Raw genomic sequence first — 14,318 nt, 5'->3', positions numbered from 1 at the left:
CAACTATACCATACCGTATTCGTTCCAAATCCAACAGAGATATGATAGATACTACCCAAATCCAGCAATATGGGCCACATTGGATTCGGATCTGGGTTGGAACTCTGGGTGTTTTGCATCTGAAGGACCCAATTCGAACTAGGGATGTATGTAAATGGGCCGGTTTTAGGCATTACTAAAACAGACCTAATCCGATCGATACTGCATGTCCAGATTCTGATACAAGATTTACAAGTATTCAGAATCGGATCAGGTTCATATTCACTCATATCATCGTTGTTAGAATCAATCTATGAAACGATTCATTCCTCAAAATAGTTCAGAAAATCGGCCTTAATTGAAATTGAATTGGTTTATTCAAACAAACTGATTTTCCAAATAAAAGTAATAAAATTTCCATTTTTTTTAAAGAATATTATCTAAAAAAAAGAATATGCAGAAATGAAGTAAATGATGACTTAGTGATTCAATCAAATTCTAAAATACACATTTAATACTTCAAAAAATATAAAAACAAACTAACATTATAATTATTACAAAACAGAACAGAAAACATATTCAATTAGATTAGAGTTGATTGATGCAGGCCGATCCAACTTGATTCTAACCACATTGACTCACACCAAAGCTGCGCCAAATTATTAATTGGAGTGGTAATGTTTGCTACCCTAGTGGGTAAAAAACCCCTTAGTGAAAAAATATAATATTTTTAGTTTCTTCAGTTATTTTTTTCACATCCAAAGATGTGATCTACCGAATCCTTCACTCCTTTAAACGGATTCCGGGCCTAAATCCGAACCGTTGACAAATCTAAATCGGATCCATTATTATCCGGATCCATATCCGACCCTCTTTCCACCTCTACCGACTGGACCTCCGACGGCCACGTTCGGTCGTCCCCTCGTTTAAGCAAAAGAAAACGCCCTAGAAATGTCGGCGTCTGCGTGGCGCTCCTCAGCCTCTCTTCTTTGACCATTCTTTTCTTCTTCTCGTTTCCTTCTGTTACCGCCTTGCAATTTGTCTCCGCGGGATCGGTTCATTCCTCGCTGATGAATCCTTTGTAAGGTTTCTCTTTTCTCACCATTCTTTGCGGTTCCTCCTGGAATCGGGAACCTATTCGGAGGAGTTCTTCCTCTCCGAGATCGCTGGAATCGCAGTTATTCGTCGTTCCGCAGGCCGAGTTTCCCATGTTCGGGACGATGCGGGCGCCTAGTCTTCCTTTTGCATTTGATCGGGGCTCCACCTGAGGAAGAAACCGTGCACCGGACGCCAAGATGAGGTACTTCGTGCCGTTTTCTGTCAGTTAGTGAGTTTCTCGGTTTAGGTTTTGATCGGTTTGGATTTTGGCCCTTGCTTTTTGCTGTTTCGTGTTGGAATTGAAGTATTTTTTTTGGTGTTGATCGTGGGTTTGCTTTTGTTTTTGGTTATTTTGAACGTTTTATTTGTTTTTGAATGAGTTCCAAACAAGGTGATGAGTGGACAAGATCATTATAAAGAATACTTCGAAGTCTTTATTACCTTGTTGAAGATGTTTTTGAATGCTTCAAATCCTTTGAGGATCTTTTGTTGTTTTCTGTCATGGAAGAGATGTAAGCATTGAGGAAGCACACCTTTTGGTATGAAATAGCAATAACCATTATATGTAATTTTAGTTATAAAAACCTTTAATTGAACAGTATGGTCCTTAAGTTTGGCTGTTTCATGCAAACCTAAGTAGTCTTTCATGCTTTACGATCTACTTAACACTGTGAAGTATGATTCCTTAAAACAAAGATGGTTTGAATCAATGACACACTGTGCTGGTAAAGTTTTCAAAACACAAATTTTCATAGGCCTATGTTCAGTAACAAAATGTGTTTTTGCTTTCTACCACGTCCTGTATGCTTGGCTTATCTCTTCTTCTAAAAAAATACTTAGGGGGATCTCAGTAGTTTCATGGAGACTTATTATCCATATGTCTTTACTAATCTCATAGATTAATGGTTTTGTGATATATTGTTCAGAAATTACATGAATTTTACCTTCTTTACCACCATTAGCATTTAGTTTCAATATCTGTTCAGAATTTTTTGTAGACTAGTATCTATTTTGGATGTTAGTCATCAAATATAATGGATTGCCCTTCCTAGTTCCTATTATCTATATCTAAGGTTATAGTTCTTGGTTGGGCAGGTCCAATCCCAAATCTGATCAGTGGACAGCGCAAATGGGTAGTCATTTCAATAGGATGATTACAATTGTGTAATAAGTAAGACATATTTGATCTTGAGTAATCATCCTATTCTTATTATGCCCTTTTTGTTCCTTTTTGTTGTTGTTGTTGTTGTTGTTGTTGTTGTTGTTGTTGTTTGTCCTTAAGACTTAAAAGTACCAATCGATGAGAAACGGATTTGGGAATTGTATGAGAAATTACTTCCAAAGATTGTTGTATCCTTTGTCACAAAGATACAGATATGATCGGACATGCGACATGAGTACGGCATGCAAATAAAAAAAAAAAACATATATATATATATATATAAGGATACGTGAACATGGTTCTATAACTTTTTAATTAAAATTGTTAAAATAATACCCATGCATGCCAGTTTTCGTGTCATCATGTCCGAGTGTGTCTGGTCATGTTACCAAGGATACACCACCAAAATGACGTGTCCCTGTGACAAGTTGTTTCCAACTATGATGATCATGATCAATTACCAAACCACAAATTGCTTGCATGGTTTATCTCGTTATTTTCTGAGGTTTTACTTGATAATGCTCTGTTCCTTCAGTTCACCCACCATGTTTTCTTCAGGAGCCAAGTTGTCAGCAGCATGTGTTGGAGACATTGCTGCGATGTTGGTTATCTTCTTTCACTTGTCAGCTTGTATTCCATAACCCATCATTGTATACTTGAAGCCGTAGGTACCTGTATCGTTCAAGGTAATTTCTCAGAGATATTTTCAAAAAGTGATTTTTCTCGGGGAAATCTCAGAAATGATGAATAATAAAAAAGATAATAAATAATAGGTTTTATAGTATTTTTCTTGCAAAAATATAAAGAAACAATTAGAAAAGGTTTTAAAATATAAAAGAAACAAAAAAAAGATGCTGAAAATATAAAAAAATTGTTTTTTTTTAATCTCAGGAATGCCTCCGGAAAATATTGTGATATTTTGAAAATCTTGGGAAAATATAGGATGACCTTGAAATACTGATAATATCACGATATTTTCATAATATTGGTGATATCCGTGACTATGCTTGAAACTAAGGCTGGATTCATGTCAGCAATTGGTGATATCCGTGACTATGCTTGAAACCAAGGCTGGATTCATGTGAGCACTGACATAGCTTTGGAGATACATTTAGACATATGCATGCACATGAGGCTAACTTGGTTTAATGCAATCAATTACATGTCCATTTTCACGAAAACCTATTACCATCTTTCGACATGAATCTATTGCTGGAGTGTGCTACCTCTGAGAATATCTATCCAGGGAGCATTGCAATCCTAAGCATATTTCAATAAAAGGGAAAGCCATTAACTCATAGAAAGTTCAAGGTAGATGAATCATATATTGAGATGCCGAAACTATAACAATCACAATCTCAAAGTGCACCATACCCATATTCTGAGGTGCTGGAGAGGGGCAAATTGGAAACAGTTATAATCTGCTGCCTTTTTGCATGAACCGGCTGCTCCTAGGATTTGCACCCACATTTCCATGTTGATGACCCAAGCACTTTATCCTGTGTACCAAGCAAATATTTGTTTAACAATAAAGGCTATCTTAATATTTGTTTAACAATAAAGGATATCTTAATTTTTAGAAGCAGAAACAATGGGGATTGCATGAGAATCATGCATTTTTGACCCGTGTATCCTGTCCTGTTGATCACATTATTTTTATCTTGTACTAGAAATGTCAATGAAGCAAATTAAGTCACATACCATATGGTCCATATCTCACTTTTTCTTTTGAAGCTAATGTAGAGCAAGATTCTGTAACTTGTTCATGATGGAAACCTGATGGCCTGTTCCTGTCCATGCAGGTTTTTGTTGTCTCAAGTTATTAAGAGAAAAGGTTTCTTCTCACAGACAACTAAGGCATCACACAGTCAATCCATTAGCAATTGTGGAAAACTGTCTACAATTGGACTGCCAACGATCTTGTGCAGGTGGTACTCAACAAATAAATTCCTTGTGGGAAGAAATGATTCGAGGTTACATGCCACATCGGTGCCAAATTCGTTTTTCAAGAGGCAGAATTGCAGCATGTCGGTTGTATCAGCAACTGATTATATGTCACATGGTGCTCAAATTGCTTGGAAAAGGCTTTCTTTAATATGCTCGTATGATGGGCCAACCTTTGCACCCATCAATTGGATTGCACGTGCTGTTACTTTGGCCTTTTCAAGGTCGCACATTGCTCCCGTTTTTTTTGCTTTTATTATCGGAGAGGTGGCGTGGATGCAAAATGCTTCAGCTGACGCAGAACATCTCCAAACAAAAAATGCTTCGTACATGAGAGCACAACATGGGCATGTCTATTTAACCTCTCTCTATTTTTCAGTTTTGGAGGGTATTATGTTATTTCTAAGGGCAGTATATTTGGCAATCTTGTTCACTCCTGTCATAACAATGGCACCATTTGCAGATAGTTTTGGTCCCCAGTTCAGGAAAGCGTGGCTTCATGTTCTCCATCTTACTCTAGAGAAAGCAGGTCCAGCATTCATAAAATGGGGTCAGTGGGCTGCTGCACGTTCAGATCTCTTCCCCAGAGATCTGTGCACTGAGCTGGCAAAACTTCACAGTAAAGCTCCAACGCATAAATTCTCCTATACCAAAAGTGCTATTGAAAAAGCATTTGGTTGTAAGATGTCAGAGATTTTTGATGACTTTGAAGAAGTGTCTATTGCATCAGGAAGCATTGCTCAAGTGCATCGAGCTTCTTTGAGATTCCGATATCCTGATCAACGTGTAAAGACTGTTAAGGTTGCTGTTAAAGTGAGACATCCAGGTGTTGGTGAATCCATTAGAAGGGATTTCATGATTATTGATGTGGTTGCAAAACTCTACAGCCTCCTTCCAACATTAAGGTGGCTGAGACTGGATGAAAGTGTGCAGCAGTTTGCTGTTTTTATGTTATCTCAGGTTAACCTTGCTTCAGAAGCAGAAAACTTGACCCGTTTTCGAGATAACTTTCGCAGATGGAGACATGTTTCTTTTCCAAAGCCATTACTTGTACATCCTGCTGTTTTAGTAGAAACTTATGAGCAGGGTGAAAGTGTTTCACATTATATTGATGAACTTGAGGGAAATGCTCGAATTAAAAGTGCCGTAGCACATATTGGTACTCATGCTCTCCTTAAGATGCTTCTGGTGAGTCATTTTATTGTTTTCAGTGCATTTGATTTGCATCTTCCTTCTCCTTCTTTTCCCCCCCTTTTTTTCTCTTTCTTCTTGCAGAAAAGTATTCATAGGTGAGAGTTGATGTTATGACTAATAGAGTTGTTTGGTAGATGTATGGTTTGGTTGAGTTATTTTTTGTTGTTAAATCTCTGTCACAAAAATGTTGGGCATGTCAAAATACTTGCACCAAGTCTTTTCCAGAACAACGTGATCCAACAAATGATGTGATGTTTCAAACTGTTGCTTTCGATTATCATGAATGCATGATGTAATGACTCAAAAAAGTCAAGCTTCTTTTATGTTCTTTTTCTTTTCAAGCTCTTGTTTTTCTTGAATTCTTCTGAATACGTTTTCCTCAAAAGGATATCTGCTGAAATGTGCTGAGTTGTTTGAGATATTAATGGATGCATTGCCATGATTTGATTGTGAATGTAAGATGTAGGCTTGGTTAAGGGCAATTCTGTAAGTGCACATTAATATGCGTTGCTCTTTCAATATTGATTGGCAACTGGTTTCCATTTTTGCCCTACTGTGATGTTTAAGGGCTATTTCATAGGTGAGTTGTTGGGTGTTCTCTAATATTTTAGTTCATTATTAAGTGAATCTTCATCGACCTTGATGATTGCAGATTGTGGGGTTGGAAAAGATGATGCATAATTGTATAGTGATTTCTTTTTTCGTTTCTTCTCATATTTTAGTTATAGGGGTCTAACTTTCTGCGTCTGTGTATTTATCTTGGTAAAAAAAAAAATTCTCATATTGGTTCATTTTCATAGGATATGACAAAGTTTTTATGCTGGCTGTCACAGGCCTACCGCAACCCTCCTCCTTTATCCGGGCTTGGGACCGGCAGTGTATAACTACACAGGCGGAGTTTGTGTATTTATCTTGGTGTTGATTAATAAATATTAAAATGATGGATTTGTACTAGAGAAAGTGGATTGATTGGGATTCCTAGCAAATGGAAAATTATCCCCTAGGAACACTAGGAGGAAAGAGATTTGTAACTGCAAACCATTCGTTACACAAAATTTAGCGTGTAGGCAATCATCATAAGGTGATGATGCTGTTTTGGTCATCTGATACAAACTCTGTGGAAAACATTTCCATAAGTATGTGTCCTCTGAGTTCCCTAGTTCAAGGAAGCAAATTGTGTTCACAACATACTTCCCGAGCATTTGACTGGATGTTCAACGTAGGTCAGTGGAAATCCCCACCTAAAGACCTGATGTTCAACATAGGTCAGTGGAAATCCCCACCTAAAGACCTGACCATCAGGTGAGGGCTGGTCTGGTATGTGAACCCAGTCTCTTAGCGTGGTCTTGTTACCATCACATTTGGGTGAGTAATTCTTTTTCTTTTTTTCTTAGTCATACAATAGTATAGGAAGAGTTGGATGATCTCTCTCTCTCTCTCTCTCTATATATATATATATATATATATATATATATATATATATATATGTGTGTGTGTGTGTGTGTGTGTGTGTGTGTGTGTGTGTGTGTGTGTCCTTTTACTAATGCAATATATAGTATATTCCTCAAAGCACTTTAGACCCCCTAGTACAAAGGAAAAAAAATTAGATTGCCTGGACTCACAACTGATTTTCTGTGCTTTCTGAGATTGTTGGTGAAATACTATGTCACAGGGATTCGTCCAACCAGGTGCCGCACCCGCGTCGACGCGACGTGATGCGGGTGCGCGTGTGGGTGCGGCACCCAGTGTGGTCAACCCGACCCTGGGTGCGGTCAACGCACCCAGGGTCATTTATGTCCAACTTTTGGACTTGAAAAAAAAAGAGGCCCGCTGAAATGGGCATGACAGCCAGAAAACTTAGGAACTGCTTTGTCAACATGGCGAGTTTCGAGACACAACTCTTCAACTTTCTTTACGGCAACCACATGTCGTAGCCAACTACCAAGGAGTCTCTTCTCTAAATTGTTTCTTTGGGTCAAACGCAGGCTCAACCTGCGAAGGTGCCTGGTTCAACAAGAATCGATTGACAACGGTGAAGAGATCGGTTCCTTCTAGCGGCGAGTGCCACTCACCAAGCTTCTTCCGTCTCTTGAGTTGCTTCATGGTCGAAGGGAAATGATCCTCATCGAAATCTGAAGAGGGGATTGCGGTGGGGAGATACCTCCATCTCTTGGACAGGATGTTGGTCCTCACCGCAACTTTGATGGGGAGTGAATCAGGCAATGCATTGATACTACACCTGGTGGCTTTCTTCATCATTCTCACCTTTTACTGAAGATCTGACACCTCTCGTAGTTGATGAGAGCTTAACTTTTCATGAAAATCTGGATGGTCTCAGAGAACAACCATACTGTATCCTGAAAATTGAAGAGAGCACAGATGATTCTGTTAAAATAAAGGGTTCAGGAAGGCAAAAAGGGTAATGATGCCCATGTTGGCCCGTACAGATTGCAGTCCGCTGTACCTGTCTGCAAATATTAAATCAGATTTTGATTTCCTTCGAGATATGCGCTGGGCTGGAGGTTACGTACTACAAAAATTAATACAAAATATCTAAAGCCAATGAGCTGCCAGATTTTGGGGCAGGATGTAATGATCATGGACAATACAACCTTTCTTCAGGGATGACCAGCTTGGTTACCATTCTAAAGTAGCTCAGTTACGGAACTAAGAGAGAATAACTAAAAGAGTCGGATGGAAAACCAAGCATATATGTCCTGGCCAGGGGGAAAATGGGGTCTCGCCCCGTTTGGACTGGTGTTCATATCTTATTTGGTTCTTTTACATGTAATCAGATATCCATCAAATCCTGATATTTGTCTGATTCAATAGCAAAAAATTAAAACCATATATGCATCCAGCAGTGCTCGATTAAACTATTAAACTCGGCTCAGACCAGTAGAGCTTAATGAAGAAACTCGATTAAGCTTGGTTAATATATATATATATATATATATATATATATATATATATATATATATATATATATATATTACATTTTTTCCCCTGCCGCACCCCCGCACCCGGATTTTTTGGAAGTGCCGAATCCCCGCACCCGCACCCATGTGACATAGGTGAAATACATAGACTGGCCTTTTCCTAATTGGAATTGTGTGATAACCTAGTGGGGTTCCGTCTCATTTTTTAAGCTCTTATGCAGTAAATCAAATTTATACCAGGCCACACTCTGGGTCTCACCTGCTTACTATGTTTTCTGTGGGTGGTAAAAATACATTGGCTGGCTTTTCAATCTGGATCAAGAGAAGTACATCTTGCTTTCTGTTGGGTCTCTGTCATGATTTCATGAGATTTTATTGTAGGTTTATCGTGTACATTCATTTTTTTCGTTTTCTCTTGTAATTATTCTTAGTTTTTTTTTTGTGTTTTGGGTTATACATGTTACCTTTTCAACTGCCGTCCGTGATTCTGGTAATCCTGCAATATGTCTGTTTGGAAGATCAACATACTATGTTCATCGTGAAAATGTTCACATTTGAAACTTTCTGACATATCTTGTCCTTGCAGGTGGACAACTTCATCCATGCAGATATGCATCCTGGGAACATTCTTGTTCGAGTTGCTCAGACTAAACCGTCAAATAAACATCTGTTTAAATCAAAGCCACATGTTATTTTTCTTGATGTGGGCATGACAGCTGAACTCTCTAAAGATGACCATACGAATTTGCTAGAGTTTTTCAAGGCAGTTGCTCTTAGAGATGGTCACACAGCCGCTGAGTGCACTCTTAAGTTATCAAAGCAACAAAATTGTCCAAATCCCAAGGCTTTTATCGAGGTATCTTTCTAGGGTATTGATTTACCGATCAGTATCAGATTTGAATGAAGCTTATCATGGTTGCAAAATCTTTGACAACCTGCATGGTGTACTCTTTTAGTATTCATTTTTCTCATTTCCTTCTTTAAATTTGACTATGGACTGTTTTGGCTGTCTCTGTGGACATGCTGTAAGGTCAAACTGAAGTAGTCAGACTTGTTTTGGGACTGTGAACTATCTTGCTAGTTTCGTGCTTACTATGAAAGAATTATTGTATTTAATGAACAGATCCATCACTGTAAAGTTCTATCCATCTTAAGTCTTGCCAGGTGGATCGAATTAGAAGTCCTACATTAACAAGCACAAATATATTGTTCCCTTCCTAAGTACGTATGAGAATCAAAACACATCAGGAAGAGAAGTTATCTTATTAGAATGCTAATTACACTTATGCTTCCTGACATATTCTCACCTTCCTCTTTCCTAGTGAGACCTTTAGAATTAACCATGAAATGCACACGGATAACAAAAATCATGAGCTCTTAACAACTATATTGGAGGCCAGGAAATTAAGCCTTAATTGCCTGCTTCATGTCATCAATGTCGATATCAATTAATAATTACTTATTTATGTTGAATCTGTGCTTTTGCACTTGAGTATAATTAATAACAGCACCGGGCCGGATATAAGCTTTTCCTGTGTGTGATTGGGCCACATCATTGAGTACAGAAATAATAGAATGCACAATTTACCTCTGTTTCTTACACAGGCCTTGGCATGAGTCTTTTTTATTGCTTTTGTTTTCAATTGGAGGCCTATTTGTAATCAATTTTTTGCTGATACGCATGAGTAATTCTGTAGCATATGACTAATTTACCTTTTCTGTCTGTAAAGACGTGTCAAGACATGGGTGTCATTTGGTTACTTCATCTTACTGTTTAATCCAAACTCCTGTTCCTGATGTCAACAAAGAATAAGATGGCACCATGACTAAACAGGATTATGTGCTAGATGCTTGAGTCGGGGAAGACACCTTTATGAACCAGTTAGTTGTCTTTTGACTCTTTATACAAAAGTTTATCAAATTGCTTGTGTTTTGGACTGTTGAGATTTTCTTTTCATTTACTGTTTTTGTTGATCTAATTTTAGTCAGTACAGCCATCTTCCCCTTTTCTGGTATCATCTATTAATTGTATATTGTGTAATCTTAGGAGGTGACAAAATCCTTCGATTTTTGGGGTTCTCCTGAAGGTGATGTTGTTCATCCAGCAGAATGCATGCAGCAATTGCTCGAGCAAGTTCGGCGCCACAAAGTGAATGTTGATGGAAATGTTGTCACAGTGATGGTGACTACTCTGGTTCTTGAGGTACTCTCTCTCTCTCTCTCTCTCTCTCTCTCTCTCTCTCTCTCTCTATATATATATATATATATATATATATATATATATATATATATATATATATATATATATATATATTGTGTGTGTGTTATTTGAATGGATGCTACTGCCCAGGTCTCTGTCATATGGATAAAGATGCGATAATGAGACATACAATACAAATACACTTGGTACAACATTGCAGTACTCAAAATTAGGACACTTGGACATGCCGTGTATGCACATGAGCACACACACAGTATATATATATAATTCTTGACCTAAGCAATAAAACATGAATATCCTTTCAAGTGCAAACTCTTGAACAGCAATTCTAAATCACTATAATTAAAAACAAAAACCAAGATGAAATTGAAAATAATGTAATTGATGAAAAATTTTAAAAGAAAGAAAAAACACAAGTGAATACAAAATAAGTAATCAAAATCACGATGAAATTGATAAAGTTAGTGACACTATGTAGATTAACTCCGCCTTTGTAGTTATACACTGCCGGTCCCAAGCCCGGATAAAGGAGGATAAAGGTTGATGGAGATGTAAATCATAGGATAAAGGTTGGGTGGATGAAATGGAAAAGTGCTACTGGAGTGCTGTGCGATCGTAGAATGCCATTGCGGTTGAAGGGAAAGTTTTATAGGACGACTATTAGACCCGCTTTACTATATGGTACGGAATGTTGGGCTGCCAAGAGACATCATATTCAAAAAATGAGTGTAGCTGAGATGCGGATGCTTAGATGGATGTGTGGAAATACAATAAAAGATAAGATTCGGAACGAAGAGATACGTAAGAAGGTAGGTGTTGCACCCATTGAAAATAAGATGCGAGAGAATCGTTTACGGTGGTTTGGACATATTCGGCGAAGGCCTAATGATGCTCCAGTTAGAAGGTTGGAGAAATGGGAAAATATATTAGTTAAAAGAGGTCGGGGTAGGCCTAGGAAGACTTGGATGGAGATGATAGGAAAGGATATGAATGCTTTGAACCTCACCGAGGACATGGCGTTGGATAGAAATGATTGGAGGAAAAGGATTCATGTGGAAGACCCAAAATGAATTTCTTTTTTGGTTCATATCGCTGACCCCAATTGTTTTGGGATGAAGGCGTAGTTGTTGTTGTTGTTGTTGTAGTGACACTATGTAGATTGTGTTCGACACTTCTCCATGAAGTTTTCAGGTGTCTCTGAGTATTGTGCCATATCGACATAAGATACACATTCTAAGTGAAATGTCTGTGTAACAGATTGATCTTAAGTAATTCATGCAAATGCATATGTGCATACACACATGAGAGTTCTACTCTCCAAGTGGGTGTATAAACTGATCAAGTTGAGGATTTTTCCGCTGATTGTTTTCATTCAAGAGTCTCTTTTGTGTTGTTTGTTTGTTTAGTTTGGCTTTCTGACTTGAAAACATTTGTGATAACACGTGTATCCCTTTTTGGCCATCTATCAGTAGGTTTTGTTGCCATTGATGTAATCTGCTCCATTTACATTTTTTTTTGTGCTAAACTTGATTCATCAACCTTATACACCGTTTCTGATGCTGATGGATGATTTACTAGGTTGACCAGGAATTGTGTTAGTTCGGAACTAGGGTTTTAACATATGATATATTCAGTTGTCAATTCTATTGATAAATTGGCACCTAGTCACTATATGGACTTAAAGTTTTAAACAAAATATCATGATATTTTCAAGGGGGAAGATGTCTGGAAACAAAGGATGAGAAGAAACATAACTCGTTAGCAGACATGTTAAGTTGATTACACCTAGGATAGAAAAGGAAGTCACTTTCTATTGTCTGAGGGGAATGACCATGACGGTTTTCAGCAATGTTATGTGTTATTAAGTCTGATTTTGCTGGTAGATATGAGTTTTATCTACATGATATTGTCAGGATATTGCAAACTGATTGCTAAGCTTTATGGTTTTCGGATATTAGAGTCACTATCTTACCTTTGATTCCATGTAGTTTCAGAAGACATTTTCCCTGCAATGTTATTGCGGTAGGAGGCTCTTCTAGTTTTTTTTTTATTACACGGAGAAACCACCCCCAAAATCAGACATACTGACACTGGCTCCGCTTGCTGTACTTATGATCGCTATCCTGGTAACCTAATACTCTGTGAGCTTACCCCTGGTCCTTGCTTTGGCTTGCGCAAGACGGTGACATTTGAACCTATACCACCCACCTAGTGGCCTAGATGGGTGGCTTGGCTTTGTTTTGGCTCTTCTCGTTGTTTACTTTTGATTTTGGTCGTTCATGGTTTAGCGCTTTAAATAGGCCTTCATATCTAGCAGATATGGCCCACCATTAGGCAGATCACTTGAATCAGTGGGGTGCATCAGTAGACAGGCTATTATATTAATATATTATTATCCCCACAAAGGGCTCCGTTGGTTAGGGTTAAGACGGTTAAAGCTGAGAGTTGGCGAGAATTCGATACCCGGGGTGCATCAGTAGCTTCCTGCTACTGAATAACAAGCTATTATATTAATATATTAATCTTCCCACAAGGGGTCCGTTTGTTAGGCTTAAGACGGTTAAAGCTAGGGGTTGTCGATAATTCAATACCTGGGGTGCACATCCCTTGTTTATAAGGCTGAAGCAATAGGCTCCCTGGTGCGCGAGGGGGGCGACCTCAAGGTTTTATGCTTCTAAGCATGGCGACCATAGCTTGGCAGGACTTTTCAGTGCGACATGTCTTGGTTTCTGCATGTAATAAAATGAAAGTTATTGTATTATTCTCACATTTCGTTTACTTGGATTTCCATGTTGCTGTTTTCCAAGAAAAATTACAAACATATAATTCCTTTTTGTTATATTTTCAGGGGTGGCAGCGCAAGCTTGATCCAGATTACGATGTCATGCAGACGCTACAAACTCTGCTTTTCAGAGCCGATTGGGCCAAGTCTCTTTCTTACACAATTGAAGGACTTATGGGTCCGTGAGTGGTTGTCCACGAACAATTTTGACTCTTTACTAACCCAACCGTGTTCGATATTGTCATAAATCTGTTCCATTTTTCCCTCTCAGCGGAAAGGTATAAGCATGAATAATTAAATTGATCATGTTGTGTGTAATGGTAGTGAAAGAATGGCTTTGGCCATCAAAAAAAGATCAGTCATTATCATGAGAGCTTTGCCGTTTTTGCCAATTGAATCAATTAGATAAAATGGGGATTTGGTAAAACGCTGCCAGTGCAGTTTATCTTTAATCGTTTTTTTTATTTTAATAACTTTTGTGAGGGATTCAACAGGGCCTTCATGTTTAAGGTCTAGTTAAGCCACTGTATCTCGTCTGTCTGTTTTTCTCGACTTCTTTGGCGTGTGGGATAATTATTTTCTTCCATCACCGCCTTACTGGTAATATTTTTATGTGACCGTTGTTATGTTCAATTACTTTTAACGTTTCTCTTTTGTCCTTCCTAGTTGGAAAATAAGGGGCGTATGATTGATGGACAGGCCTGGACAAGGGCACCATATCTTGTTCTGTTTGAAGACATCTGTTTCAGGGGGAGGGTGAAAATTTCTCAGACACGAAAAAGCATCCCAGAGGGATGTTTTTTCAAAAGTGTTCCGCCTGTCTGCGTGTCCCGTGGGTGTTTGTGTGCACGTGAGCCCCACACATTGTGCCGATAGGGGAAATCACTGTCTGCGCAATCAAAACGCATTCTAGGGCTCCCTTCGTCTGGTAGTAGCTTGATGTGACCGTTATTTTGTGTTTAACTGCTTTTGACGTTTCTCTGTTGTCCTTCCTAGTTG

General features: G+C 38.4%; 1 protein-coding gene across 4 annotated transcripts; it reads left to right on the top strand.

Moving 5' to 3' along the window:
* The first annotated feature begins 944 nt into the window (after positions 1 to 944).
* On the top strand, positions 945 to 13,964 carry LOC149836141 (uncharacterized). 4 transcript variants are annotated; one of them, XM_090010805.1, is made up of 7 exons: positions 945 to 1,279; positions 2,798 to 2,925; positions 4,042 to 4,530; positions 4,647 to 5,371; positions 8,903 to 9,172; positions 10,364 to 10,519; positions 13,386 to 13,964. In XM_090010805.1, exons 3-7 carry the CDS (start codon positions 4,527 to 4,529, stop codon positions 13,503 to 13,505), a joined length of 1,275 nt encoding a protein of 424 aa, XP_089866931.1. In that variant the 5' UTR covers positions 945 to 1,279; positions 2,798 to 2,925; positions 4,042 to 4,526; the 3' UTR covers positions 13,506 to 13,964. The 4 variants fall into 4 exon arrangements, with proteins under 4 accessions (XP_089866931.1, XP_089866930.1, XP_089866929.1 ...); XM_090010804.1 differs by having other exon boundaries at positions 4,042 to 5,371; XM_090010803.1 differs by lacking the exon at positions 2,798 to 2,925 and having other exon boundaries at positions 1,148 to 1,279; positions 4,042 to 4,802; positions 4,914 to 5,371.
* Positions 13,965 to 14,318: the final 354 nt, after the last annotated feature.

Source organism: Nuphar pumila, chromosome 6 (genome assembly GCF_984573655.1).
Source record: "Nuphar pumila chromosome 6, dmNupPumi1.hap1.1, whole genome shotgun sequence".
Classification (NCBI taxonomy): Eukaryota; Viridiplantae; Streptophyta; class Magnoliopsida; order Nymphaeales; family Nymphaeaceae; genus Nuphar; species Nuphar pumila.
Note: the sequence above shows the minus strand (reverse complement) of the source record. Positions and strands in the feature narration are given on the sequence as shown.